This window comes from Cervus elaphus, chromosome 19, assembly GCF_910594005.1.
Source record: "Cervus elaphus chromosome 19, mCerEla1.1, whole genome shotgun sequence".
Classification (NCBI taxonomy): domain Eukaryota; kingdom Metazoa; phylum Chordata; class Mammalia; order Artiodactyla; family Cervidae; genus Cervus; species Cervus elaphus.
This window is the reverse complement of record NC_057833.1, coordinates 50,418,474-50,440,876: the sequence shown is the minus strand read 5'-3', so window position 1 is coordinate 50,440,876 and position 22,403 is coordinate 50,418,474. Positions and strand designations below refer to the sequence as shown.

The 22,403-nt window shown below is 43.7% G+C and overlaps 1 protein-coding gene across 4 annotated transcripts in view; it reads right to left on the bottom strand.

The window, feature by feature from the left end:
* Window positions 1-22,403, bottom strand: part of MYLK (myosin light chain kinase) — a 276,422-nt gene that overhangs the window by 164,691 nt on the left and 89,328 nt on the right. For all 4 annotated transcript variants that reach the window (XM_043873786.1, XM_043873784.1, XM_043873783.1 and 1 more), the window contains one exon: window positions 19,378-19,545. In XM_043873786.1, the coding sequence (XP_043729721.1) occupies window positions 19,378-19,542 (165 nt within the window). In that variant the 5' untranslated portion in view covers window positions 19,543-19,545. The remainder of the gene's footprint in view (window positions 1-19,377; window positions 19,546-22,403) is intronic.

Sequence of the window (22,403 nt, the reverse complement as noted above, 5' to 3'; positions counted from 1 at the left end):
AGGAAGCCATTTTTTGGCAAATAAATTAAAAAAAAGAGAATGGTTGTGACTAGAAGTCCACTCAGAAAGGAAGACTGAGGGGATGGCATGCCATACTTGTCTGTAAGAAAATCCAGCTGAAATCGGCATGGCTGGTGACCAGCTAGAAAAAGACCAAATGGGCTGTGGCTGTAGCAAAGCTAGCAGCATTCTTCATGGAAGGTCCCGCGCAGCAGAGGGGGAGAGGCTTCCGAATAGGGGCTTTGAACAGTGTCCTCACTCCCTAGCTGGTGTTCAGCAGGACCGCTGAAAGGACTTCAAAGGACTATGTAGTCCATCCATCACTCACCCAGCAGGCAGCGCACACCCCCACACCCCTGCCCAGAGAATCTCACATTGGTTAACTCATCCTGCAAAGATGCACATCAGTGGTTAACTCCAAGCCCCGGGTGAGATAGCAACTGGTAGTCCTGGCCAACTCCTCTCTCAGGCTTAACTGGTTTCAACCTTTGAGCTGGAGTCTGGACCTGGGTAGAGCCACTGCCATCCCCAGCTGAGGCTGCCAGGGCCTTGGCAGAATCCTGGGGCTGAGCTCTGTCCATGGAGCGAGACAGCTCTGGGCAAGGAAAAGCGAGGGGAGGCTGGGCGCCAGCCTCTTCTCCAGCTGTTTTCAATAAGGCTCCACTTCTGAGGTTGCTGGCAGACCTCTGGAAAGGTCTGAACCAACCTCTCATAATGTTTTCCATCAAACCCACAATTAAGTAATATTCTCTTAACTCATGAACTGCACATGAAACCTTTTTCCTGTCACTTCTCAGCTCCTCTCCTAAGCAACCTACCAGTAGGTCATGCTGGGGTGACAGCACTTTTGCAGGGTCAGCAGAGACCACAGTACAGGCTTCCTGAGGCCATTGCTATGCCTGTTCCTGCTACACAGGGATGGAAGGGTTGGACATCCGGCCTCATGGTGTACACACCACACTACACGCATCACTTCATTTAATCCTCCCAGTGGTCCTGGAAGGTCAGCATGGCTATGCTAATTTTACAGGTAATAAAAATGAAGTTCAAAGAAGATAAGTCATTTGCACAAGGTCCCCAGATTCATGATTTTTCCACTACAGCCTTTCAAGGAGGTCAAACAGGATTATGGGCAAGAAAATTTCAGATATCACAAAGCTATTACAAGACCATCTAGCCTTTTGGCAAGATATTTCACCAGTACCCCCCTACTCTCACGGTATTCTTGAGAGCACAGTTAAGCATCACAGACTTATTTTGTAACTGAATAAATTAGTGACTCCTAGAATGCATGCCAGGCCACCATGTCCATCACCAACTCTTGGAGTCTACTCAAACTCATGTCCATTGAGTCAGTGATGCCACCCAACCATCTCATCCTCTGTTGTCCCCTTCTCCTCCTGCCCTCAATCTTTCTCAGCATCAGGGTCTTTTCAAATGAATCAGCTCTTCCTTTCAGGTGGTCAAAGTATTGGAGTTTCAGCTTCAACATCAATCCTTCCAATGAACACTCAGGACTGATCTCCTTTAGGATGGACTAGTTGGATCTCCTTGCAGTCCAAGGGACTCTCAAGAGTCTTCTCCAACACCACAGTTCAAAAGCATCAATTCTTCAGTGCTCAGCTTCCTTTACAGTCCAATTCTCACATCCATACATGACTACTGGCGTGCTGCAGTCCATGGGGTCTCAAAGAGTTGGACACGACTGAGCGACTGAACTGAACTGAGAATGATCTAGGATGGATCCCACTTTCTCCATGAGGTCTTCTGAGTGCTTCTTGCCAATAGCTTTTATCACACATTTTGTAGTATTTTATACTCTGACCAAAGGGCATTAGGTCTCATTTACTGAGGAGGGTTTGTTCATTCACTCACTTGACAAAGGCCTATAAAGCACCCTTCCCTGGTACTGTGCCAGACATTTGTAAGAGATACATGCATGATTATGAACTAGTCTGGTCTCAGGGAGAACTTCCTCTCAGAGAGGAGATGGAGAAGACAGATTCAACATAGGAAACCTTAGAAAACAAGTGTACATACACACATTTCACCACCCTAATCAGGCTGCCTCAATGCTTAGTGAACAAGAACTGAGTCTTCAGTGCTTTCTGCTCCTAGGAGCTACCCCAGTTTCTGGTGTACACCTGTGTTAGAGTAAGCACAGATGACCCACCCCCTATCTTGGGAAGCTCCCTTTCTTCTAGGGGAGATAGTATCCACCTCTAAGTCTCCCCCTCTGGGATCCAATGAAGACAAATATACTCTGAATAAGGATATGATTCAAAGTGAAAGATTAAAATTAGTAAATAGGTAGTCTAGAAGAAAAGTGATGTGTGAAGAAGAGAAAAAGAAAAGCAAGGAGAAGTTCAAGGCCTATCCTTGTGTGGTTGGTAGAAACTCCCAGCCTGAAACTATGAGATCTAATCCATCCCTTTGTGTCTGACACCAGGAAAAGGAAGCCAGCGCCAGGAGGTTAACACAGAGGCAGAGGCAGATGCAGACTGCGGCCCTGAGAAGGATCCTGGCTCAGAGAGCAATTTGGCAGATACAGAAAGGAATCAGGCTGTGAGCTGAGGCAGCAAGAAGCTGGTGGAGACAAATTGACAAACTGAGTTTGCATCTCCCAGACGAAGGAGCTATGTCAAGCCAAACAGTCTTCTGGAAAGCACTTGAGCTTAAAAATGCCCAAAGCCCTTGTCCTCATAATCCCTCTACTGCAAACTAATCAACCCCCAAAATAAAATATTAGTTATTGAATTGAAACCCTCATGTATAAAGATGCTCACCAGAATTTAATTTATAAAAGGAAATACTGGAAACCACCTAGATAATCACCAATGGATTCAATAAATCGTAACATATCAAATGTAATGGAATATTGACCATTAAAATTATATTGACAGAGTTATTTGAAAAATGATATGTTTGGGGGAAAAAGGCAGGATGCAAAACAGTATAAATGATTTATAGATGTTTTAGGACAGTATAAATGATTTTTAGAGTGGTGCTTTGGACAAATGAATAATCCTGATCATATTACTAGTATAATGTACACCATTTTATTAGAGAACTACTATATATTGATACCAACTCTCCCAACAATAATGCTGTGAAGCAGGAATTATTATTTCCAGCTCCCTATGGAGCTTAGAGAATTGACTTCTTGGCTGCAAAGTCTGTGCCCTTCCTACTCCTCCCACTGCCCTATGGCCTGAAGGTTCCCTACCATATATTTTATGACCATTTAAGCCCTGGCAAGGCCATGTTTACAAGCACTGGACTGACCATTGCTCCTTGAAGAAGGCAAGATGAACTAGGCCTCCCAGAGGCACTTACCCACCCTCTGCCACAGCCGGTGTTCCGTATCCTTACCCATATCCCTCTAAGCCCTGAAGCTTTGGAGAGATCATGCCTGACTAGTGGGCACTGGGAGGTTCAAGAAGCATCACCAAATGTAGCACAGAGAGCTCAGGACCACAGGGAGATGGGGTGAGGAGCAACTGGGTGGGGGGAGCTGAGCTGGTTTAGGAGAAAGGAAGAACAGATAGCTGGGTGACCTGAGTTCTAGGGAGGAAGGGACTGTAGACCAGAGAACAACAACAGAGCCAGGATCCTCCACAATTAGGCCCAATAGCATCTCCTCAGTTCAGTTCAGTTGCTCAGATGTGTCTGACTCTTTGCAACCCCATGGACTGCAGCACGCCAGGCCTCCCTGTCCATAACCAACTCCCAGAGTCTACCCAAACTCATGTCCATTGAGTCGGTAATACCATACAACCATCTCATCGTCTGTCGTCCCCTTCTCCTCCTGCCTTCAATCTTTCCCAGCATCAGGGTCTTTTCAAATGAGTCAGCTCTTCGCATCAGGTGGACGAAGTATTGGAGTTTCAGCTTCAACATCAGTCCTTCTGATGAACACGCAGGACTGATCTCCTTTAGGACGGACTGGTTGGACCTCCTTGCAGTCCAAGGGACTCTCAAGAGTCTTCTCCAACATCACAGTTCAAAAGCATCAATTCTTCAGCGCTCAGCTTTCTTTATAGTCCAGCTCTCACATTCATATGTGACTACTGGAAAAACTATAGCCTTGACTAGACGGACCTTTGTTGACAAAGTAAAGTTTCTGCTTTTTAATGTGCTGTCTAGGTTGGTCATAACTTTCCTTCCAAGGAGTAAGCATCTTTTAATTTCATGGCTGCAATCACCATCTGCAGTGATTCTGGAGCCCAAAAAAATAAAGTCAGCCACTGTTTCCACTGTTTCCCCATCTATTTGCCATGAGGTGATGGGACTGGATGCCATGATCTTAGTTTTCTGAATGGTGAGCTTTAAGCCAACTTTTTCACTGTCCTCTTTCACTTTCATCAAGAGGCTCTTTAGTTCTTCTTTACTTTCTGCCATAAGAGTGGTGTCATCTGCATATCTGAGGTTATTGATATTTCTCCCAGCAATCTTGATTCCAGCTTGTGTTTCATCCAACCCAGCATTTCTCATGATGTACTCTGCATAGAAGTTAAATAAGCAGGGTGACAATATACAGCCTTGATGTACTCCTTTTCCTATTTGGAACCAGTCTGTTGTTCCATGTCCAGTTCTAACTGTTGCTTCCTGAACTGCATACAGATTTTTCAAGAGGCAGGTCAGGTGGTCTGGTATTCCCCTCTCTTTCAGAATTTTCCACAGTTCATTGTGATCCACATAGTCAAAGGCTTTGTCATAGTCAATAAAGCAGAAATAGATGTTTTTCTGGAAATCTCTTGCTTTCTCAATGATCCAGCAGATGTTGGCAATTTGATCTCTGGTTCCTCTGCCTTTTCTAAATCCAGCTTGAACATCTGGTAGTTCACGGTTCACGTATTGTTGGAGGATTTTGAGGACTGGAGAATTTTGAGGATTCAGGTTTGGAGAATTTTGAGGATTACTGTACTAGCGTGTGAGATGAGTTCAATTGTGTGGTAGTTTGAACATTCTTTGGCATTGCCTTTCTTTGGGATTGGAATAAAAGCTGACCTTTTCCAGTCCTGTGGCCCCTGCTGAGTTTTCCAAATTTGTTGACATATTGAGTGAATCATTTTCATAGCATCATCTTTTACGATTTGAAATAGCTCAATTGGAATTCCATCACCTCCATTAGCTTTGTTCGTAATAATACTTCCTAAGGCCCACTTGACTCCACATTCTAGGATATCTGGCTCTAGGTGAGTAATCACACCATCATGATTATCTGGGTCGTGAAGATCTCTTTTGTACAGTTTTTCTGTGAATTCTTGCCACCTCTTTTTAATATCTTCTGCTTCTGTTAGGTCCATACCATTTCTGTCCTTTATTGAGCCCATCTTTCCATGAAATGTTCCCTTGGTATCTCTAATTTTCTTGAAGAGATCTCTAGTCTTTCCCATTCTATTGTTTTCCTCTATTTCTTTGCAATGATCACTGAGGAAGGCTTTATCTCTCCTTGCCATTCTTTGGAACTCTGCATTCAAATGGGTATATCTTTCCTTTTCTCCTTTGCTTTTCACGTCTCTCTTCACAGCTAAATTTTATATTTTATAGCATCTCTTACTGCCTTTAAAATTTAGAAATTTCTCCTTATTTATGCACAGGAAATGTACACATATTCCCAAGTACATAGCATAAGAGAGCTCCTACCAGTTATGTCCTGTGATTACACCTCCTGAGTGAATGAGTTTATTTTTGAAGGACAAATGGGTCTCGGACCATCATGACTTGAGGAAGCTTATCAGTTCAGTTAAGTTTAGTCACTCAGTCGTGTCCAACTCTTCGCGACCCCATGGATTGCAGCACACCAGGCCTCTCTGTCCATCACCAACTCCCGGAGTTTACTCAAACTCATGTCCGTTGAGTCAGTGATGCCATCCAACCATCTCATCCTCTGTCGCCCCCTTCTCCTCCTGCCTTCAATCTTTCCCAGCATCAGGGTCTTTTTAAATGAGACAGTTCTTCGTATCAGGCAGCCAAAGTATTGGAGTTTCAGCTTCAGCATAGTCCTTCCAATGAATATTCAGGAATGATTTCCTTTAGTTTGGACTGGTTGGATAGGACGCTTATAGTCACATGTGAAGCCCATCCTGATCAACTCTACAAGACTGTACACCACTCATTTCTGTCTGTTTATCTTACCCAGGGTCCATTATTCCCTCCCCATACTTTCCCTTTGCTCTTTTCTGATCTCTCACCTCCACCCTAGTAGAGGATTAGAAGCATTATAAAATTTAATTTATATGGCGGCAATATCACCCCTAAAGGGATAAAAATTGGTTTGGAGAGAAATCATACTCTTTTTATGTATAACACACTATATACACACAGTTCATAAAGAGAGAGTATATCCTTGAGAACCACTGACCTCTATGAGTCAGCCCTGTGCTCGAGCAATAAAGTGAACACCTTCCCTTGACCCAAGATTGTCAGACACATCATTACCAGAAGTAAATGACACAGCAGACACAAGTCCAGTCCCCTGCTGTCTCATGGCCTCAGCCACACCCATGAGCTCTGCTACCCTTGTGCAGCTGAAACCTGCAGCCATAACCTTTGCTTCCATTTCTCGAGACCAATAATCTCATGTCAGTGGCTTGGAGAAGAACCTGTGTATAGGGATGGTGTACTCAGATGAGGATTCCATGGTCTCACCTCAGTGGGGCTGGGATGGGAATTTCCAAGCATTCTGGTGGGTTCTGATGGACCCCACTTTGAGAAATACTGCACTACACAAGGTCTCCACCAATGACTCAGGCACCTAGGTGTCCAGATCTTACCCCAGATTTCAAAAAGTCATGCTCTGGCTGTTAAAAATGAAAGGGTTGGGGTGGGTTGGTGACTGACTTGACTTTTACAAGAGCTGTGCTCCAGGTAAGTCATTAATCAGGCAGCAGCATTCCTTACATGTGTGTGAGGAACCCACCAGTTCTAGGTCATTATGTGCCCCGCTTCCAAAAACTAAGGTCTTCCCTCTCCTCTCTGGACTAAACTGTGGCAAGTGTCCCCATCCTCTGGCCCCACAGAGTATGACATTTACTGGGGTAGTATCTGCCTCCGAGGAGCCTGGCTATGGGGGCCGCAGCCCAGGGAACCAGCCTCCATGGCCTCAACTTCCCCTCACTGCTCACCAAGGAGGTGAGGCCAGCGTGACAGGCTGTGGAAAGTATGTCCAGGTGCCTGGCTCCCTCAGCCTCACGCCTTTAAAGTCGGGATCCAGGTTTGATTTGCTTTTCCTTGCCTTTCTGGTTCCAACTCTTCCAGGCTCATTTTTCACTCCCCTGTCAGGCTTCCCAGAGCTGGGGGGCCGGCCGAGCCAAGTCTTTCACACTCCACAGACAACCCTTCCCACAGCCCCAACCACACTCCAGCATTCAACAGGCCCCCACCCTGCTCCCACCACCTCAGCCTGCCCTGAATCCCGAGGGAGTTTTCTGAGGGGGAACAGACCTGCGTCTCTTAGAGAGCAGCTCAGGGACCAGGGTGTCACCCATGGCCTGTTTCTTACTCTCATATCACTTGGCCAGCCCTGTTAGGACACATCTATTCACCATCACTGTGCCCCACCCACTCTCGTTTCAGAGTGCTCCTGAGCAGAGGCGGGGGATGGGACTGGTGTGTGTGGACTGGGTGTGGAGAAGCTGATTCACAGCCTCAGCTGATTGAGTATGAATCTCCTGAATGGAGAGACAGTCTCCTGATCCTCTCTGACATCATTTTATCCCCAGTGCACCAAACAGCCTGCACGAAGCTACTGTTCACTGAACTGAATTCACCTGTAAACAACCCACTCAGGTCAGCCTTCCTGAGTGTCACAACTTCATGTAGTAGTTGGGATTAGCTGGTGGGCACACTGATAAAGCCACTAGGTCTCTACTCCAAAATCTTGTTAAAATTTTATGTCATGGAATCATGTTAGAGCAGGAAGAGGCTTCAGAGGCATCGGTCCAAGCTCTTTATTTATAGATGAGGAAAAGAAAGCCCAGAGGTCAGGGCAAATTAGAGACAAAGACCCAGGCATACAACCACCAGTCCAACTCCCAACCTGATTTGTGGATCACAAATACTCCAGTCCTCAGAGGCTGATATAGCTCTCCTTAAATACTGCCTATTCTGAGCAACTAAAACCGTACCTGTCTCGTGGTAAAGTGTTCAATTAACATTAGTAAAATGAATCAAATCCACACAAAATCTATCTTATATAAAAGCAGAACATTACTTTAGTGATACAAGAGATTAAAACTTAGAAAATTCACAGACTGAACAAATAATCTCTCCTTATTGGGCACTTACCAGGAGCTGGGACTGAGGTGTGTTTTTAATGAATTAGACATGGGAAATAGGGAACACGTGGTACAATATATAAATCACAGAATTTCAGATCGCAAAGGGCCTTAAGAGACATCTAAATTATTTTGTTATAAGAAGAAATCTGACAGTCAGGGAGGTTTGGTGGTTTGTTGAAAGTTTTAAGGCAGCTTCATAGGAACCAGAACCCTAGTCCAGTGTTCTTTCTACCACATACTATGTTTTCATCCCATAGAATTCTAAACTGTAGACTGTGGAATAAAACCCTTCTAAAATGTGGCAATAGAAAAGAATACAGTGGACTACGGGGGCTAGAAAAGGTGTCAGAGAAAAGTTTAATTCTCCATTATCAAAATTGATAATCCATTAGGTGCAAGATTACTGATGATTTTGATTATATTTTTTTTCTGTGTAGTCTCAAGATCCAGAGCACAGAGGAAACTTGACTCAGGTTGGCCAACTTTTAAGAAAGTTCCAACTTAATTGTTAACTTCATTTAAAGCTGGAAGGAAGTTTCGTATCATAAGGAATGTAACACCTTGGGGCTCTACAGAAATTGTGTCTATGTGAAAAAATAAACCAGGCCTTCCCACGTAGATCCCTACTGGTGAATGCCAAACTGGCACTGCACACCTGTCCCTCCAGCCACCGTGAGCAAACAGAGTAAGGAAAGCCTAATCTGGTGTTTCCATTTCTTAGTGCTCATTTTGCCACACAATTTTATTTCCGTTTCAAGGCAAACAGGCAACTAATCGGAAGCACATTAAAATAACAGAAGCCCAAAGGCCTTATTAGTAGAGACAGATGTATCTAGATAGCACTCAAATTCTCTTCCTTGAAAGGTAAACAGTCACCACAAAATTAAAAAACACAGACACTTAGAGAACTTACAACAACAAAAAATTCTATTTACGTGGTTCCAAATCCTCCTCTAATTTCAGGTAGTGAACACATATATGCTTTTATGTGGCAGTGATCAGACTGCTCAGAGTCCCTGCTCTACTTCTCTTTCCACTTGTGTTATTCACACACATTTCCATTTAAGGGCATAGCTCCCCAAATGATGTGCTTGTTTTAGTATCTCCTTTTGAGCACAAACTGCTTCCTGATTTATCATATTTGCTTCAAACATCTTTGTACAAACTACTTCTTTCCTTCTTCAAGAGTTCACTTACAGTGTCAAAAGCAGAGTTCTTGACAAAGCACATCAATGTTTTATTGCGCCTGTAACGTTCTGTCAATCTGAGCCCCAGAAAGGCTAAACCAGCAATGGGTGCTCCTAGCATGATTCCCTGTCTCCTCAGTTCCCAGCACTGGGCTCTCAGCATTAATATGTTGCTAATAAATAGTTTGTCAGGTACAGAAATATTTTTCAAGTATTTTAATTTCCAGTGTTCTAGTTGCAGGCAGTGTTGGGTATTTTGATGCAATGCTATATATTTTTCCACATATATTTTTATGTTTCTTTCAGTGCAAACTGTGTATTCATCTCTGACCATTTATCAGTTAGAATCTGGACATTGAACTCAGGTACCACGTCTTTTTACAGGCAATTTTATTGTGCCTTTTAGAAATTACAGAAGTAATTCCCGCCTACTATTTTAAAAATTCAAGCTATAAAAACGTGCATAAAGTAAAAGGTAAAAGTTGAAGGTACAAAATGATGAAAGGTTTCTTTCCCTCTCACTCTTTGCCCTCCCTGAAATGATATCACTTACCAAATATAACCATTGAAATAATCTTTCTAGTCTTCTTTTTTTTTTTTTTCTTTCTAGTCTTCTTATCATTAAACTCTGTAATGCTAGATAATCTACTCTGGGTCTATTTCTTGATCTAAGAATTTAGAAAGCACTTAGCGGATGCCTACAATAAATGATGAGAAATTTCACTGACTTATACTGCCTCCCTCTCACCAATCATTTTTTGATTTTTAGGTCTTCTATTGTACATTTATGGCAAAATCACAAATTCAAATGCCTAGAGAATCTGGGCAGGATACCCATGTATAGAAAGTGGGTGGGGACAAGAAATGTCACGAGGCATTTGCCTCTTCCTAACCATCTGTAGCTTTTCCACCATTAACATGAACGTGGTTAGGGAAACTGCAAAGTCATAATTTGCAACATGGCCGACGCTTGGCCATGTTGGGAGATGACTGGGAGTGGGCGGTAGGGGGAGACTATAACAACCTGGCAAAGATGAGCTTAGATGTAGGGATAGTGTCCACTGACCAAGTGTTGCCACATGGAAGTGCTGCCTGATATTTTTTGAGAAAAGCCATTCAGAAATGAATTATATGTGTAAGCTTTTCATTTGTAAATCTTAGCCCAAATTTTTTTGAGAATACTGCTGACCAAATGTAAAAGGTCTGTGTGCCAAATATGGCTGATGGGCTGACCATTTTTTACCTCTATCATTATGGTTTTAAGTCATACGCCCAGGTCTCTGTTATTTGATCCATCTGTTTTAGATGGCATCTCACTTCCCACCATGTAAGATGAGGACTGTAGTGCCCTTGTAGTTTTCTCTTCCTCTCCTTCTCTCCTCAACCTTACCATTCACCATTACTTTACTTATGGCTTTCCAAAGCTTACAGAGTTTACTTGCTGTTCTGTTACTATAACTAACACTTTTGAGCTTTGTCTAAAGGTTGACTTTCAAAAAGAACAATTTCCTGATAGCAATATTACATTGTACAAATATTTTCTTCAAACATCTGGTGGCCATAAATTAACTCTTCACAATCTATGATTGATGAATTAGTTTCCAAATGTAGACTTTCCATCCCCTGGGTGCAGTCTTACCTCCCTCAGTGAGGGGCTTGACTGCAAGCTCCCTGTCCCTGAGTGGGGCATGCCTACTGGTGGGCTTCACTTGGAGTGTCTGGGCATGGAGTACCTGGACAGCAACTGGACATCCAACACATTTTACCTGGTGGCAAAGCACAAAGACTTTCTGATACTGATTAATATCCATACTACGAGCTTTGGTTTTCTCCATAGAGATATTAAACAAACATCCCTTAGTCAACCCTGATATCTGCCCTACAGTTCACTCTTAGTTTCCAAATCCTTTCATCTCAAATATGTGGCTCTCATATGTTACAGCATGGACACCCCCCATCCACTAATTCCCCTCTCCTGTTCTCAGTGCAACTTTAAATTAACTCTTTTTAACCCTTTCTCTCATTTCAATGGCATATTTGGAGGGAGGAGAAGATAATAAATCGGTTCAGCCTGACATTTTGAATCAGAGTATCCACCAACTGCTGACAATTGTAGTTTCAGCATGACCTGCCCTGTCATTTCCATTCTATTGCTTTTTCTCTGAATCCTTCAGGAACTCTGTGACACCAGGCAACCCACCTCCAGCCTCCTTGTCATGAGACTTCCTGAATCAGTTGGAACAGATGGCCACAGAAATTTTGGGAGCATGTTCAGCTTGTTGGAACACCAAGATTACCATTCTTCAATGAAAGTGGAAGACAGAGATTCATTCATCAAGGATTATATTTTCCTTTGAATGAATTTTATGCCCTAAGAAAATCCTCAAAAATTTAATGTCTACTTTCTACTATGAATGGAACAGCTATTGTCAATATATCCTCTAGCTGTGGACCTCTGGTTACATGGGGACTGAATTAAATGCAAAAGTGGCCGTGATCAGTCCTCCCCGAAAGAGCTTTCTGTGATGATAGAAATGTTCAATAATCTGTGCTGCCCAACATAGTAGCTATTATCCACATGTGGATATTGAGCACTGAAAATGTGGCTAGCAAGGCTGAGGATCTGAATTTTTTACTTTATTTTAATTAATCTTTACCTAAATTTAAGTAGTCACGTGTGGCTATCCTACTGGACAATGCAGTTCTAGACCTCAAAGAACTCATTTGCAATGAGGAAGCAAAAGACAATAAATAATAACTGGTAAAGCTGCATATTAATTTTAAAAAATGAGTCATATAAGTATTATAGGAATTCAGAGAGGGAAGCAATTGAGGGCTAGAAATCTAAGAATTAGCTCAGCTATACCTATGGTGTAGATCTATGTGCTAACGTCTAAAAAGAAATGCCAAGAGATGTTAAGCAAAAAGAGCAAGTTGCAGATCAGTGCATGTAGATGGGTCCATTTGTATATGCAAAATCATATGCAGATTTATGCTTATATTTGCATGGAATATTTCTGGAAGGATACCTAAATTGTTAATGGTGTATACCTCTGGAAGTAAGGGTCAAGGCAAGGAATATTTTTACTTTTGCTGGAATGCTTGTTTTAAAAATAGTTTAACATTTAAATAATTATTTTCTTTATAATAAAATTATAGGCACAGAGATGATTAATGAATAATACATTTTAAAAAGGCCAAGGTAGTCAACTCTTTCCTGTGGTTATTACTCACGAAAAATTTTATGTGATTATTGGGAATTTTCTACATCCTATTACCATGGTTCTTCTGTCCTCTAATAAAATGCTTTAAAGAGAAAATATACTTAAGGAAAGTAGCCTGAAGGAGGTAGGGTTTAAATGGACCGTGATGCTGGATAAGACAGTGTGGGAGAAGGAAGGTATTCTTGATAAAGGCATGACCTGAGGTAAAGAAGGGAGCAGGGATGCATGGATATGGACAGGAACACTGCAGGGAACAGGATGGGGGGGTAGGGAGGGGACAACAGCCTCTAAGAAACATGGAGCCAAATGCCTATGAACATGACTGGTAAGAGGTCTGGAGTCAGACCCTATCACCTTCTCAAGGAAACCAAACATTTATTGAGCACCCGTCATGTGGCAGCCACTGTGCTACTCCTGGGGCACAAAGATGAATAAGAAACAACCACTGAAAAAAAAAAAAAAAAGAAAAGAAACAACCACTGAGTTCAAGGAACCAGATGACACATACAAAAGGGATGACATCATACAGTGAGAAGAATACAAGATTTGGACCCAAAAGTACTGCCTACTTCACTTACTGACATAACCTTGGCAACGTCTGTAGTTACTCTGAGCCCCTGGGTTCTTCTTCTATAAAAATGGGGATATGAGAGCATTATGCTAAGTGAAATAAGTCAGACAAAGACAAATGCTGCATGACATCACTTATATGTAGAGTCTAAAAAAATACAACAAATTAGTGAATACAAAAAAAAAACAGACTCAGAGATATAAGAGAACAAGTTGGTAGTGGTTACCAATTGGGAGGGTGGGGAAGGGCACTCTAGGGGTGGAGAGTAAGTGGTACAACTATTGGGTGTAAGATAGACTACCAGGATGTACTATACAACACGGGGAATATAGCCAATATCTTGAAATAACTATAAGCATAGTATTACATTTAAAAATTCTATAAAATTTTTTTAAACTTTTAAACGGGGACAAAGCTACTTTGCCATGAGGACAAAAGGACTAAGATCACATGCCTGACACCAATAAGGCAATGACAAATGCTAGTTCCCTTCCTGTCACACTCTGTCCCCTTTCCTAACCAACAGGGAAGATAAAATGCCTTCCTTGTTTACCCTTTCTCACAAAGGTGATAGCAGAACAAAGTATCCATGTTGCATCTGTGTGGGTGAGTAGGGCTGGGCAAGAGATGCTACTGGCAAGGAAGGGAGGAAAGAGCTCAGGGCTGGAGAGCCAGGAGTTGACCAGAAGGGCCTTGTGGGCAGTGCTGAGGAACCTCATCATAGGTTCAAGGATATTAAGCAGGGAGGTGGACAGTCAGACCTATAAGGCTGTAAGGACGAAGTGGGAGGACCAAAGTCAGGAAGCAAGAAATCAGTTTCCAAACCACTGCAAACCTCATCTTAATCACCGCTAAATTCCTATAGTACAAACTATTTAATTGTGCTATTTCAAGCATTTAATTATACTGTCATATCCTACTATTTCATACGCACATGTTTTTCTTAAGAACCTGTGGTTAAAACTTACTAATACTTCTGAGCACAGGGAATTCCCTGATGGTCCAATGGTTGAAACTGGGTGCTTTTACTGCCTCAGCCCGGGTTTAATCGCTGGTTGGGGAACTAAAATTCTGCAAGCTAAGCCTCACCCCCCACTTCCCCAAAAAAAGATTTTTGAGGAAAGAAAGCAGACTAGATGCTCCCTTCAAATTTCTCTAAGTGGTTGAGCACTTCTGAGTTAGAAGTGAACTGGGAAGAAGTTAATGGGGGAAGGATACCACTGTTGGTTAAAGTGGAAACTGAGGAGTTATTTATGTTTTCATGGATCAAGTCTTCTCTGGTCCCTTCTTCCACCCTCCATGATGAGGCCAGGCAAGCTCTTTATTGTGAAACCCCTTCAGTGAACACTGAACCCCTCAGTCTGGACTGAAACCTCATTTGGGCTGTACTTCAAGAGTCACTCAAATACCAGCTCATTTGATTCACAGCACAGCCAGGGCCTATCAACATGTTTGCTTTGTCTGATAAGAATGAATTCCAGGGCAAAAGGGGAGAAATCTCCAGTAATTCCAGCATTTTCTCCTACCATCTCGCTCCTTTCATACTTGACTCTATGTGGGGGAAGCAGGCAGCCCATGGCTGCCCTCATGGGCAACAGAACAGGAGGAAGCATTTCAGTGAGCCCCTGGCATGTGCAGGCGCCCAGTTACCTGTCCATGGAGGCCCCCCACACCCTGGGCCCAGTAACACTCAGAAGGCAGTGGCATACCACACCCTACTTGCATCTGCACTGTCGGGTCCTCCTATGCCCACGGGTGGACAACAGATCCCCACATCTGAGTTTCATCTACCTTTTTAGTTCCCTAAGCAAACTGCTGTCCTTGACCATCACCCCACTCAGTCCCAGGAAAGTCTTCTCACGGGAAGAGGCCCATGATGTCATCAGAAGTGGGCTCAGGGCCCTTTGGTAGAGAATTTCAGAGTTCTGGATGCTCAGAACATGGGTGTTGGTGTGGTTCCACTGGGTACATCCCTTGGGCAGACAAGATGCCCTGCTCTTATGTGACAGTGTGGCCAGATGACGAAACAGGTTTCTAGAATGTGGGTTCAGGTTGTCTAAATGTGGTACTGATGAGGTATGGATCCAAAGTTGAATGAGTTCTGGAAGAAGAATACAATCTTCTTAAGCTGGCAGAGCCAACAAAGAAAGAGGAGGAGGTAGGTAGCTTTGGCCTAAGCAGTAGACCCTGATCAAACAGTAGTTTTCTATAATGACATTAAATCATCACTTAACACCATATGGTTGACTTCCTCTTAAGAGGCCTTAGACCCTGTTGGTTCAAGCCAGATGGCCACAGCCAGGGAGGAGCAAATCCCTCTGGGATGCTTTATCTGCAGGGCACATTCAACTCAAGCACTCCCCTCACTGTTGGTAGATTTGGTAAGGGCTTGAAAGGGTTTTTTGGTTCTTTTCTGTGCTATGTCTTCTCCCCTATTTATTCCCATCATTTAAAGAGACAGTATCTCCACGTGCATCTCATTAGGTGTTAAGGAACACTTTTGGTAAAATTTCCTGTGTGAATGACCACAGTCAAAGATCCTATCCGGGAAACTCTCTAAGCCTTAGGATTTTTGTGTCTTAGCTGCTGGTCTTTATGCTCCCTCCACTGCTGTGCCCTCCACTCCCATGCACATTGCCCATGCCCACACTGACCAACCCTTTGTACTCTGGCTTGTTCCCTCATAGTTTCAATATGACTGCCTGAGCTCCAGGCATCAAATCAGCAGTTAAGATAGGAAGCAAGGGTGAGGTGGAATATGAGAGAACCAGTGATTTGTTTTAATCAGAAAAGCGAGAGTTTTACCAAAAATATGCGAGCAAACTTCAGCCAAATGTGTCACTGAGCCACTCTTAGCTGCAAAGGCAAACTGTGCAATGCCTCTAGAGCAGAAAAGGGAAGGGCAAAGGGGGCTGGTTGTGGGCTACATGTTGGCCCAAAGTATCTGCCACAACGTGGAAAAAGCCTAAAGGATATGAGGAGGTGACCCCATTTGGCGCTCAGTCTTTTAACAGAAAACTCCTGCTCTAAGCTCGCGTCACTCAGACTCTACCTTTCCCTTCTCTGAGGCTGCCAGATCAGGTGCATCCACTGCGCAACTGCATTTTGGTATCCAAACAACCACTTCCTCATTCTGAAGTCATTTGACATGGCTCTACCTTGATGCAAGGCATTCCTTTGTGTCCTTTGCTACAGTGATAATACACATTCACAACATGCTAGTTTATAAAGCACTTTCTATGAAAGAACTTCCCTCTGTGTTTTTCTTTGGAAGTTCTCAGATGGAGCCCAGACACTCCACCTAACATCTCTCTGGAATCTTCTTCCTTCTGTGTCCACTATGCACCAGCATGCTGTCATGGTGTTGTTCTGGGTTAATTCCAGGAAGTTGATGAGTGGTAACCGAGCTCCACAGGCTGACTTCTAAGAAACACATTCACTTTGACCTACAGCCCACATGTAATATACAAAGTCAACTATTTCCTCAATATCAGCAAAATAAAATGTTCACCTAGAGAATGCTCTGCTTTAAGAATACTGCAATCAGCATCATGAATGTATGAAATGCCACTGAATTGTTTAAGATAGTCAAATTTACATATTTGAATGTTACCTCATTTAAAAAAAATACTGTTACTACTATACTTTTTGACTTTATGAACTGCTTTTACCATTTTCTTCCTCAATTTGTTTTCTTTTCACATCCTTGCAAGCCAGAAAACACAGAAACAACTAGTTGTTTCTTCTCAGATAAGGTAACCAAGGTCCAGAGGTCTGACCTGCCAATCTGAGGATAACTGAGCAACAGAGAACTCCAGTGTGTGGACTCCTGGGTCAGTGTTCATTCTACAAAGGCTCCAACTCAAATAGCCCAAAGGCTCAGGTCCTTCATGAACTCCACAGTCAGCAAACAAAACAACACCTCTCTATCTATAGAGGCTAGGTCATCTCTTACTCTCCACAGTTTGTATTAATTTGAGGGAGGAATTCATCTCTGACAAACAATAGGGCAGGAGGGTGGGTATGGATCAATTTGCCAAGCCATTTTTTTCAAAAGTTCACTTTTAATTTTTTAAGTGTAAATCCAGTGTTCTATAACATATTCAAAAGTCATGCAACCATGTTGTTCAGTTGCTCAGTCGTGTCCAACTCTTTGTTTCCCCATGGACTATACAGTCCTTGGAATTCTCCAGGCCAGAATACTGGAGTGTGTAGCCTTTCCCTTCTCCAGGGGATCTTCCCAATCCAGGGATGAAACACAGGTCTCCCTCATTACAGGTGGACTTTTTACCAGCTGAGCCACAAGGGAAGCCCACTATCTCCCAGAGTTTGCTCAAACTCAAGTCCAGTGAGTTGATAATGCCATCCAAACATGTGCAACCATATGCAACCATGTGCAACCATGACCAATACCTAATTTCAGAACATTTTCATCATCCCCAAAAGAAACTCTGCACCCTTCAGCAGTCACTCCCCACTCTTCCTCCCTAGCCATCAGCAACCACTCATCTACTTTCTATTGCCATACGTTTGTCTGTTCTGGACATTTCAGATACATGGAATCATTCAATATGTGGTCTTCTGTGTCTGGCTTCTTTCATTTAACAGGCTCATTTTCAGTGTTCATTATGTTGTATCATATATTAAAACTTTACTCACATTTCTAAATCCCCAGAGACTCTTCCTGTTGCTTCTTTCCTGACAGTTACGGGCATGGGAGGATGGGGCCCACAGTCAGAGCAACATAAAAGAGCACTCATGCTGATAGAGCCCAGAGAGAAGAGCTGACCCCTCAGCAGCATCACCAACATTCCCCTTCTTTAAGTAAAAGATACAATATGACAAGGAATGTCAGATCTACCAGCAGTTAACTAGACAGGCCTGTATAGAGCACATAACACAGCCCCTGAATACTCTACAGATGACCACACAGCCAAACCTGCCACTTAAACAAAGGCAAGGCCCAGCAACATCCAGGAAGAGTGATGCTCTTGACCCCTTCCATCCACAGACTTAACTTGTAGACTCAAAGTGCAACCTGTGAGTTCATCACCTCAACTGTCTTTTGCTCAGATCAAAGCCTTCCAGCTTCTAAAGCATTTCTTGGGGAAGACTGCCTGTGTTTAATCTAGGACAAATATTACTTGCAAACCTCCTGACTTCCATGTGCATCTCCAAGTCAAGCTGATGATCTGACTTCCTGGTGGCTTGAGCCAGCAGCTTACTAATGGTCTGTCCAGCTGGGCATAACCTCAATGTTCTTACTGATAGTCTTCCCATCTTCTTCTCCTTTTTAGTACAAGGTGGACAAGGAAATATCATTGTCTGTTTGCAGAGGAAGAAATGGACGCCCAATAAGGGCAAGAGACCAATACTTACTAGCAAAAGGTGACAGAACTGAAATGAGGAGTACTCTCTCCTACCCCATTGCTTTGGATGTACCAGATGGATACACAAGAGGTTGTCAACCAAACACTCCTTCCAGGTAGGAAGTAAGAGAAAAATGAGAGTTCATTCTTCACTGTCCAGATTTGAGGGCACATCTTTAAACTGATGGTTCAGATGGTAAAGAATTCACTGCAATGAAGGAGACCCAGATTCGATCTTGGGTTGGGGAAGAGCCCCTGGAAAAAGGAATAGAAACCCACTCCAGTATTCTTGGCTGGAAAATTCCATGGACAGAGAAGCCTGGCTGGCTACAGTCCATGGGGTCGCAAAGATTCGGACACAACTGAGCGACTAACACACACATTTAAACCCAAGTTGTACACTTTCTGCCATCACCCTGCCCTTCTCCTATAATCAGGTGCACGAACCAGGACATGACTTGCATAAATAGCAAAACATCTCAATGTCTCTCCCCAACCCCCAATTCTCCCACACAACCCAAAGTCAACTATAAACAAAAGAAACAGGGCCAATGGACTTGTATTCAATTTATATGAGAGGGTCCAAAGGAAAGCAGGCTTTCTGCCTAGTCAGCTGCAGAGAAGGCGGAAACAGAAGCAACCCCCAGCCCACGCCCACTTCCCCACCTCCCACCTACCCAACCACGCCCACCTCCGCCACCGCACTCCCCTCCCGAGCCGCCACTCAGCCTCACTGCTTACCCTCCCTTCAAACTTGGCGGTGGCTCCTTCCTTGATGCAGAGGTTCCGAGGGGGCAAAGTGAAAGCAGGGGCCTCAGTCAGGGGCATGGAGCTGACTCTCGAGTGATCCACAGTGAGGGAGGTTTTGGAAACGTGTGTCTGGGCGGCCAGCTTCACATCCCCCATGGTCTGCAAACAGGAAGGAAGATCCGGTCAGACAAAGTACAGCCCGTCCTCCCTATAGGCGGCCGGCGTGCCCAGGGTGCTGGTTGGGTTTTACAGGGAGACTCACTAGGTCAGGGTCCACCTGGAGCTCCTCTCTAGGAACCAGAGGCTCTGTATTCTCAACTCGTGAAGCTGTTAAGAGAGGCCCAGCCCACCCCAGGCAGCAGCTCCCAGGGCCATGTCCTGGGTTCCCCCAAATCCCATGGAGAACTTTCAGGAGAAGGGCAGCTGATGCAGGAACAGAAAAACCAGATGATTCTCAGTGTTCTTACAATGGGTATCTAAAATCAGTGCCTAATAGTATTCAACCTTCAGAATCAGGATCTGCGTTAGGCGCTCTTGGTAGGAAGTAAAAGCTTCTTTTGCCTGAACTGTAAGGGCTCTTAGGCTAAGGAAAAATGGGATCCATACGCCCAGGAAGGAGAGAGTTTGAGGTTAATATGGCAAGGAATCTGGGTGAGGTGAGGCCAGAGTGTGGGGCTGAAAGCAGGGAAGGAAGCAAGGCTGGGGAGGATATCCCATTTCTGTGGACTGGACTGCGAAAAAGCCTCAAAGGCCACAGGACATCAGAGAAGGGAGCATTTTAACGTTATCCAGGCTCACTCCTCCACTTACTAAGTGAAGCCCAGAGGAGGTAGGTCACTCACCCAAAGAGACAAAGCACAATGGTGGCATCACTGACAAGAAAACCTGGTCCAGGGCCTCGTTGTCTATGGGGGCTGGTAGGTCGGTTGGAACAAAGGGACTTCCTTCAGGTTAGTTCTAGAAATGGAATCATTAACAGGTGTGAACCAGTTTTTGGTTGCAAATTCAGAAATGGACTCTGGCTCTCATAAAAGTAGATGGGATATGTTGGAAAGACAGGGAGTGGGAAAGCTGTCGAAGTCCACAGGAAAGGCTGGAGAAGCAGGCTGGGAAAACAGGCAGCAGTGGAGAGAAACCAGGTCGTCAGAACCCAGCCAAGGTTACTGGACACCTTTTGCCACACCTGGGAATGTGTCCCATATATCCTTGTTCCAGATTCTAAACCAGGTGGGCGCCTCACCAGGATGGGATGGTTCCACTCCAGGGACCCACACCAGGGACCGTGTATCCATTCTTACTCAGCATGGAATCCACAGTACCTGATCTATCGGAGGCCTGCAATTTAACAAATACCTGGTAAACTAAAGAGTATTTCTAGTTTTTATTTTCTGTTCACTTTCTTGGGATCTTTAGTCACAAGCTTAAGTCCCGTGCCAAATGGGATAAGCTGACAGAGATGAACAGTAGTGTCTGGGCATATAATTAGTTTGTTTAAATTTAATAACATCTAACAAAAATAAAAGAGAGATGTATTTTGAAGTACAAATTAAAATAACATAGACCTAGGTTTGTTTGTAACGGGGCACATCCCCTGCTTGACAAACCTAGCTTTCTCTTTCACTGATGAGATATCAGCTTTGCAAACAAAATCCTTTCAAAATGATAAGACTCACAGGTTCACTGCAGTAACAAGAAAAACCAAATTTATGTAGCATTTACTATATATCAGGAACTATTCTAAGCACTTTATAAACAATAGTTCATTTCTCCTTACAACACTAGGAGATAGATAATCTCATCATCCCCATTTTATAGATGAGAAATGGAGGCTCAGTGAGATTAAGAAATTTGCTTAGGGCCAGGTGGCACTAGTGGTAAAGAACCTGCCTGTCAGTGCAGGAGACGCAGGAGATGTGGTTTCAATCTCTGGGTTGAGAAGATCCCCTGGAGTAGGAAATGGCAACTCACTCCAGTATGCTTGCATGGAGAATCCCATGGACAGAGAAGCCTAGAGGGCTATATAGTCCATGGGGTCACAAAGAGTTAGACACGACTGAAGCAACTTAGCATGCACCCATGGCATTTAGCAGGGGGCAGAATTGGCATTTGATCCCAGGTGTGTGGCACTTACTCTTAACCACTGGGCCCTCTTGCCTCCGGTAAGCAGTCAGAGTTGGCTGGTGGGAAGGGTGTTTGAGGTTGAGGTAATAAGGGAGAAAGCGGAGATCTCTGACCACACACATATAGACCTGAGACTTTCTGTCATCGCATACCATCGACAACATTAAAAGGGGAATGATGGTCTGGGACACAATGTTTTCAAGGAGGATAAAGGACTGGGACGTCCCTGGTAGTCCAGGGGTTAAGAATCTACCTTGCAATGCAGGGGAGATGGGTTCCATCCCTGACTGGGGAACTAAGATCCCACATACTGCAGAGCAGCCGAGCCAGTGCACCACCACTGCCGAGCCCATGTGTCACAGCTACTGAAGCCCACGTGCTCTGGGGTTCCTGTGCTGCAACTACTGAGCCAGCTCCCCGCAACCAGAGAGTCTGTGGCGTCACATAAAAGGTCCTGAATGATGCAACCAAGACCCCATGTGCTGCCACTAAGACCCAACACAGTCAGATAAACAAGTGACAAAGCACCCCAGGACTTAAAAATAAACAAACAAACAAAAAAGAATGAAGGACTAGGACACTCTATATACAAGAAAACAGCTGACATGATGAGCAAGCTATCACTTGGACAGTTCACAGAAGATAAATGACCACAACACAAATGGATGCTGTCTAGCCTCAATCAGAATCCAAGAGTGCAAATTAAGAAGTCGTTTTTAAAAAATAACCAAACTAACATTTAAAAAGAAAGATAACAAATACTAGTGAGACTCTGGATACCACTCAGGTCCTTTGGAGGAGTATAAACGGATGCAATCTTTCTAGAAAGCAATTTGGAAAAAAGATTCTGAAAAAAATAGTCCATTTCTTTCCCCAATAATCCTACATTCAGAAAT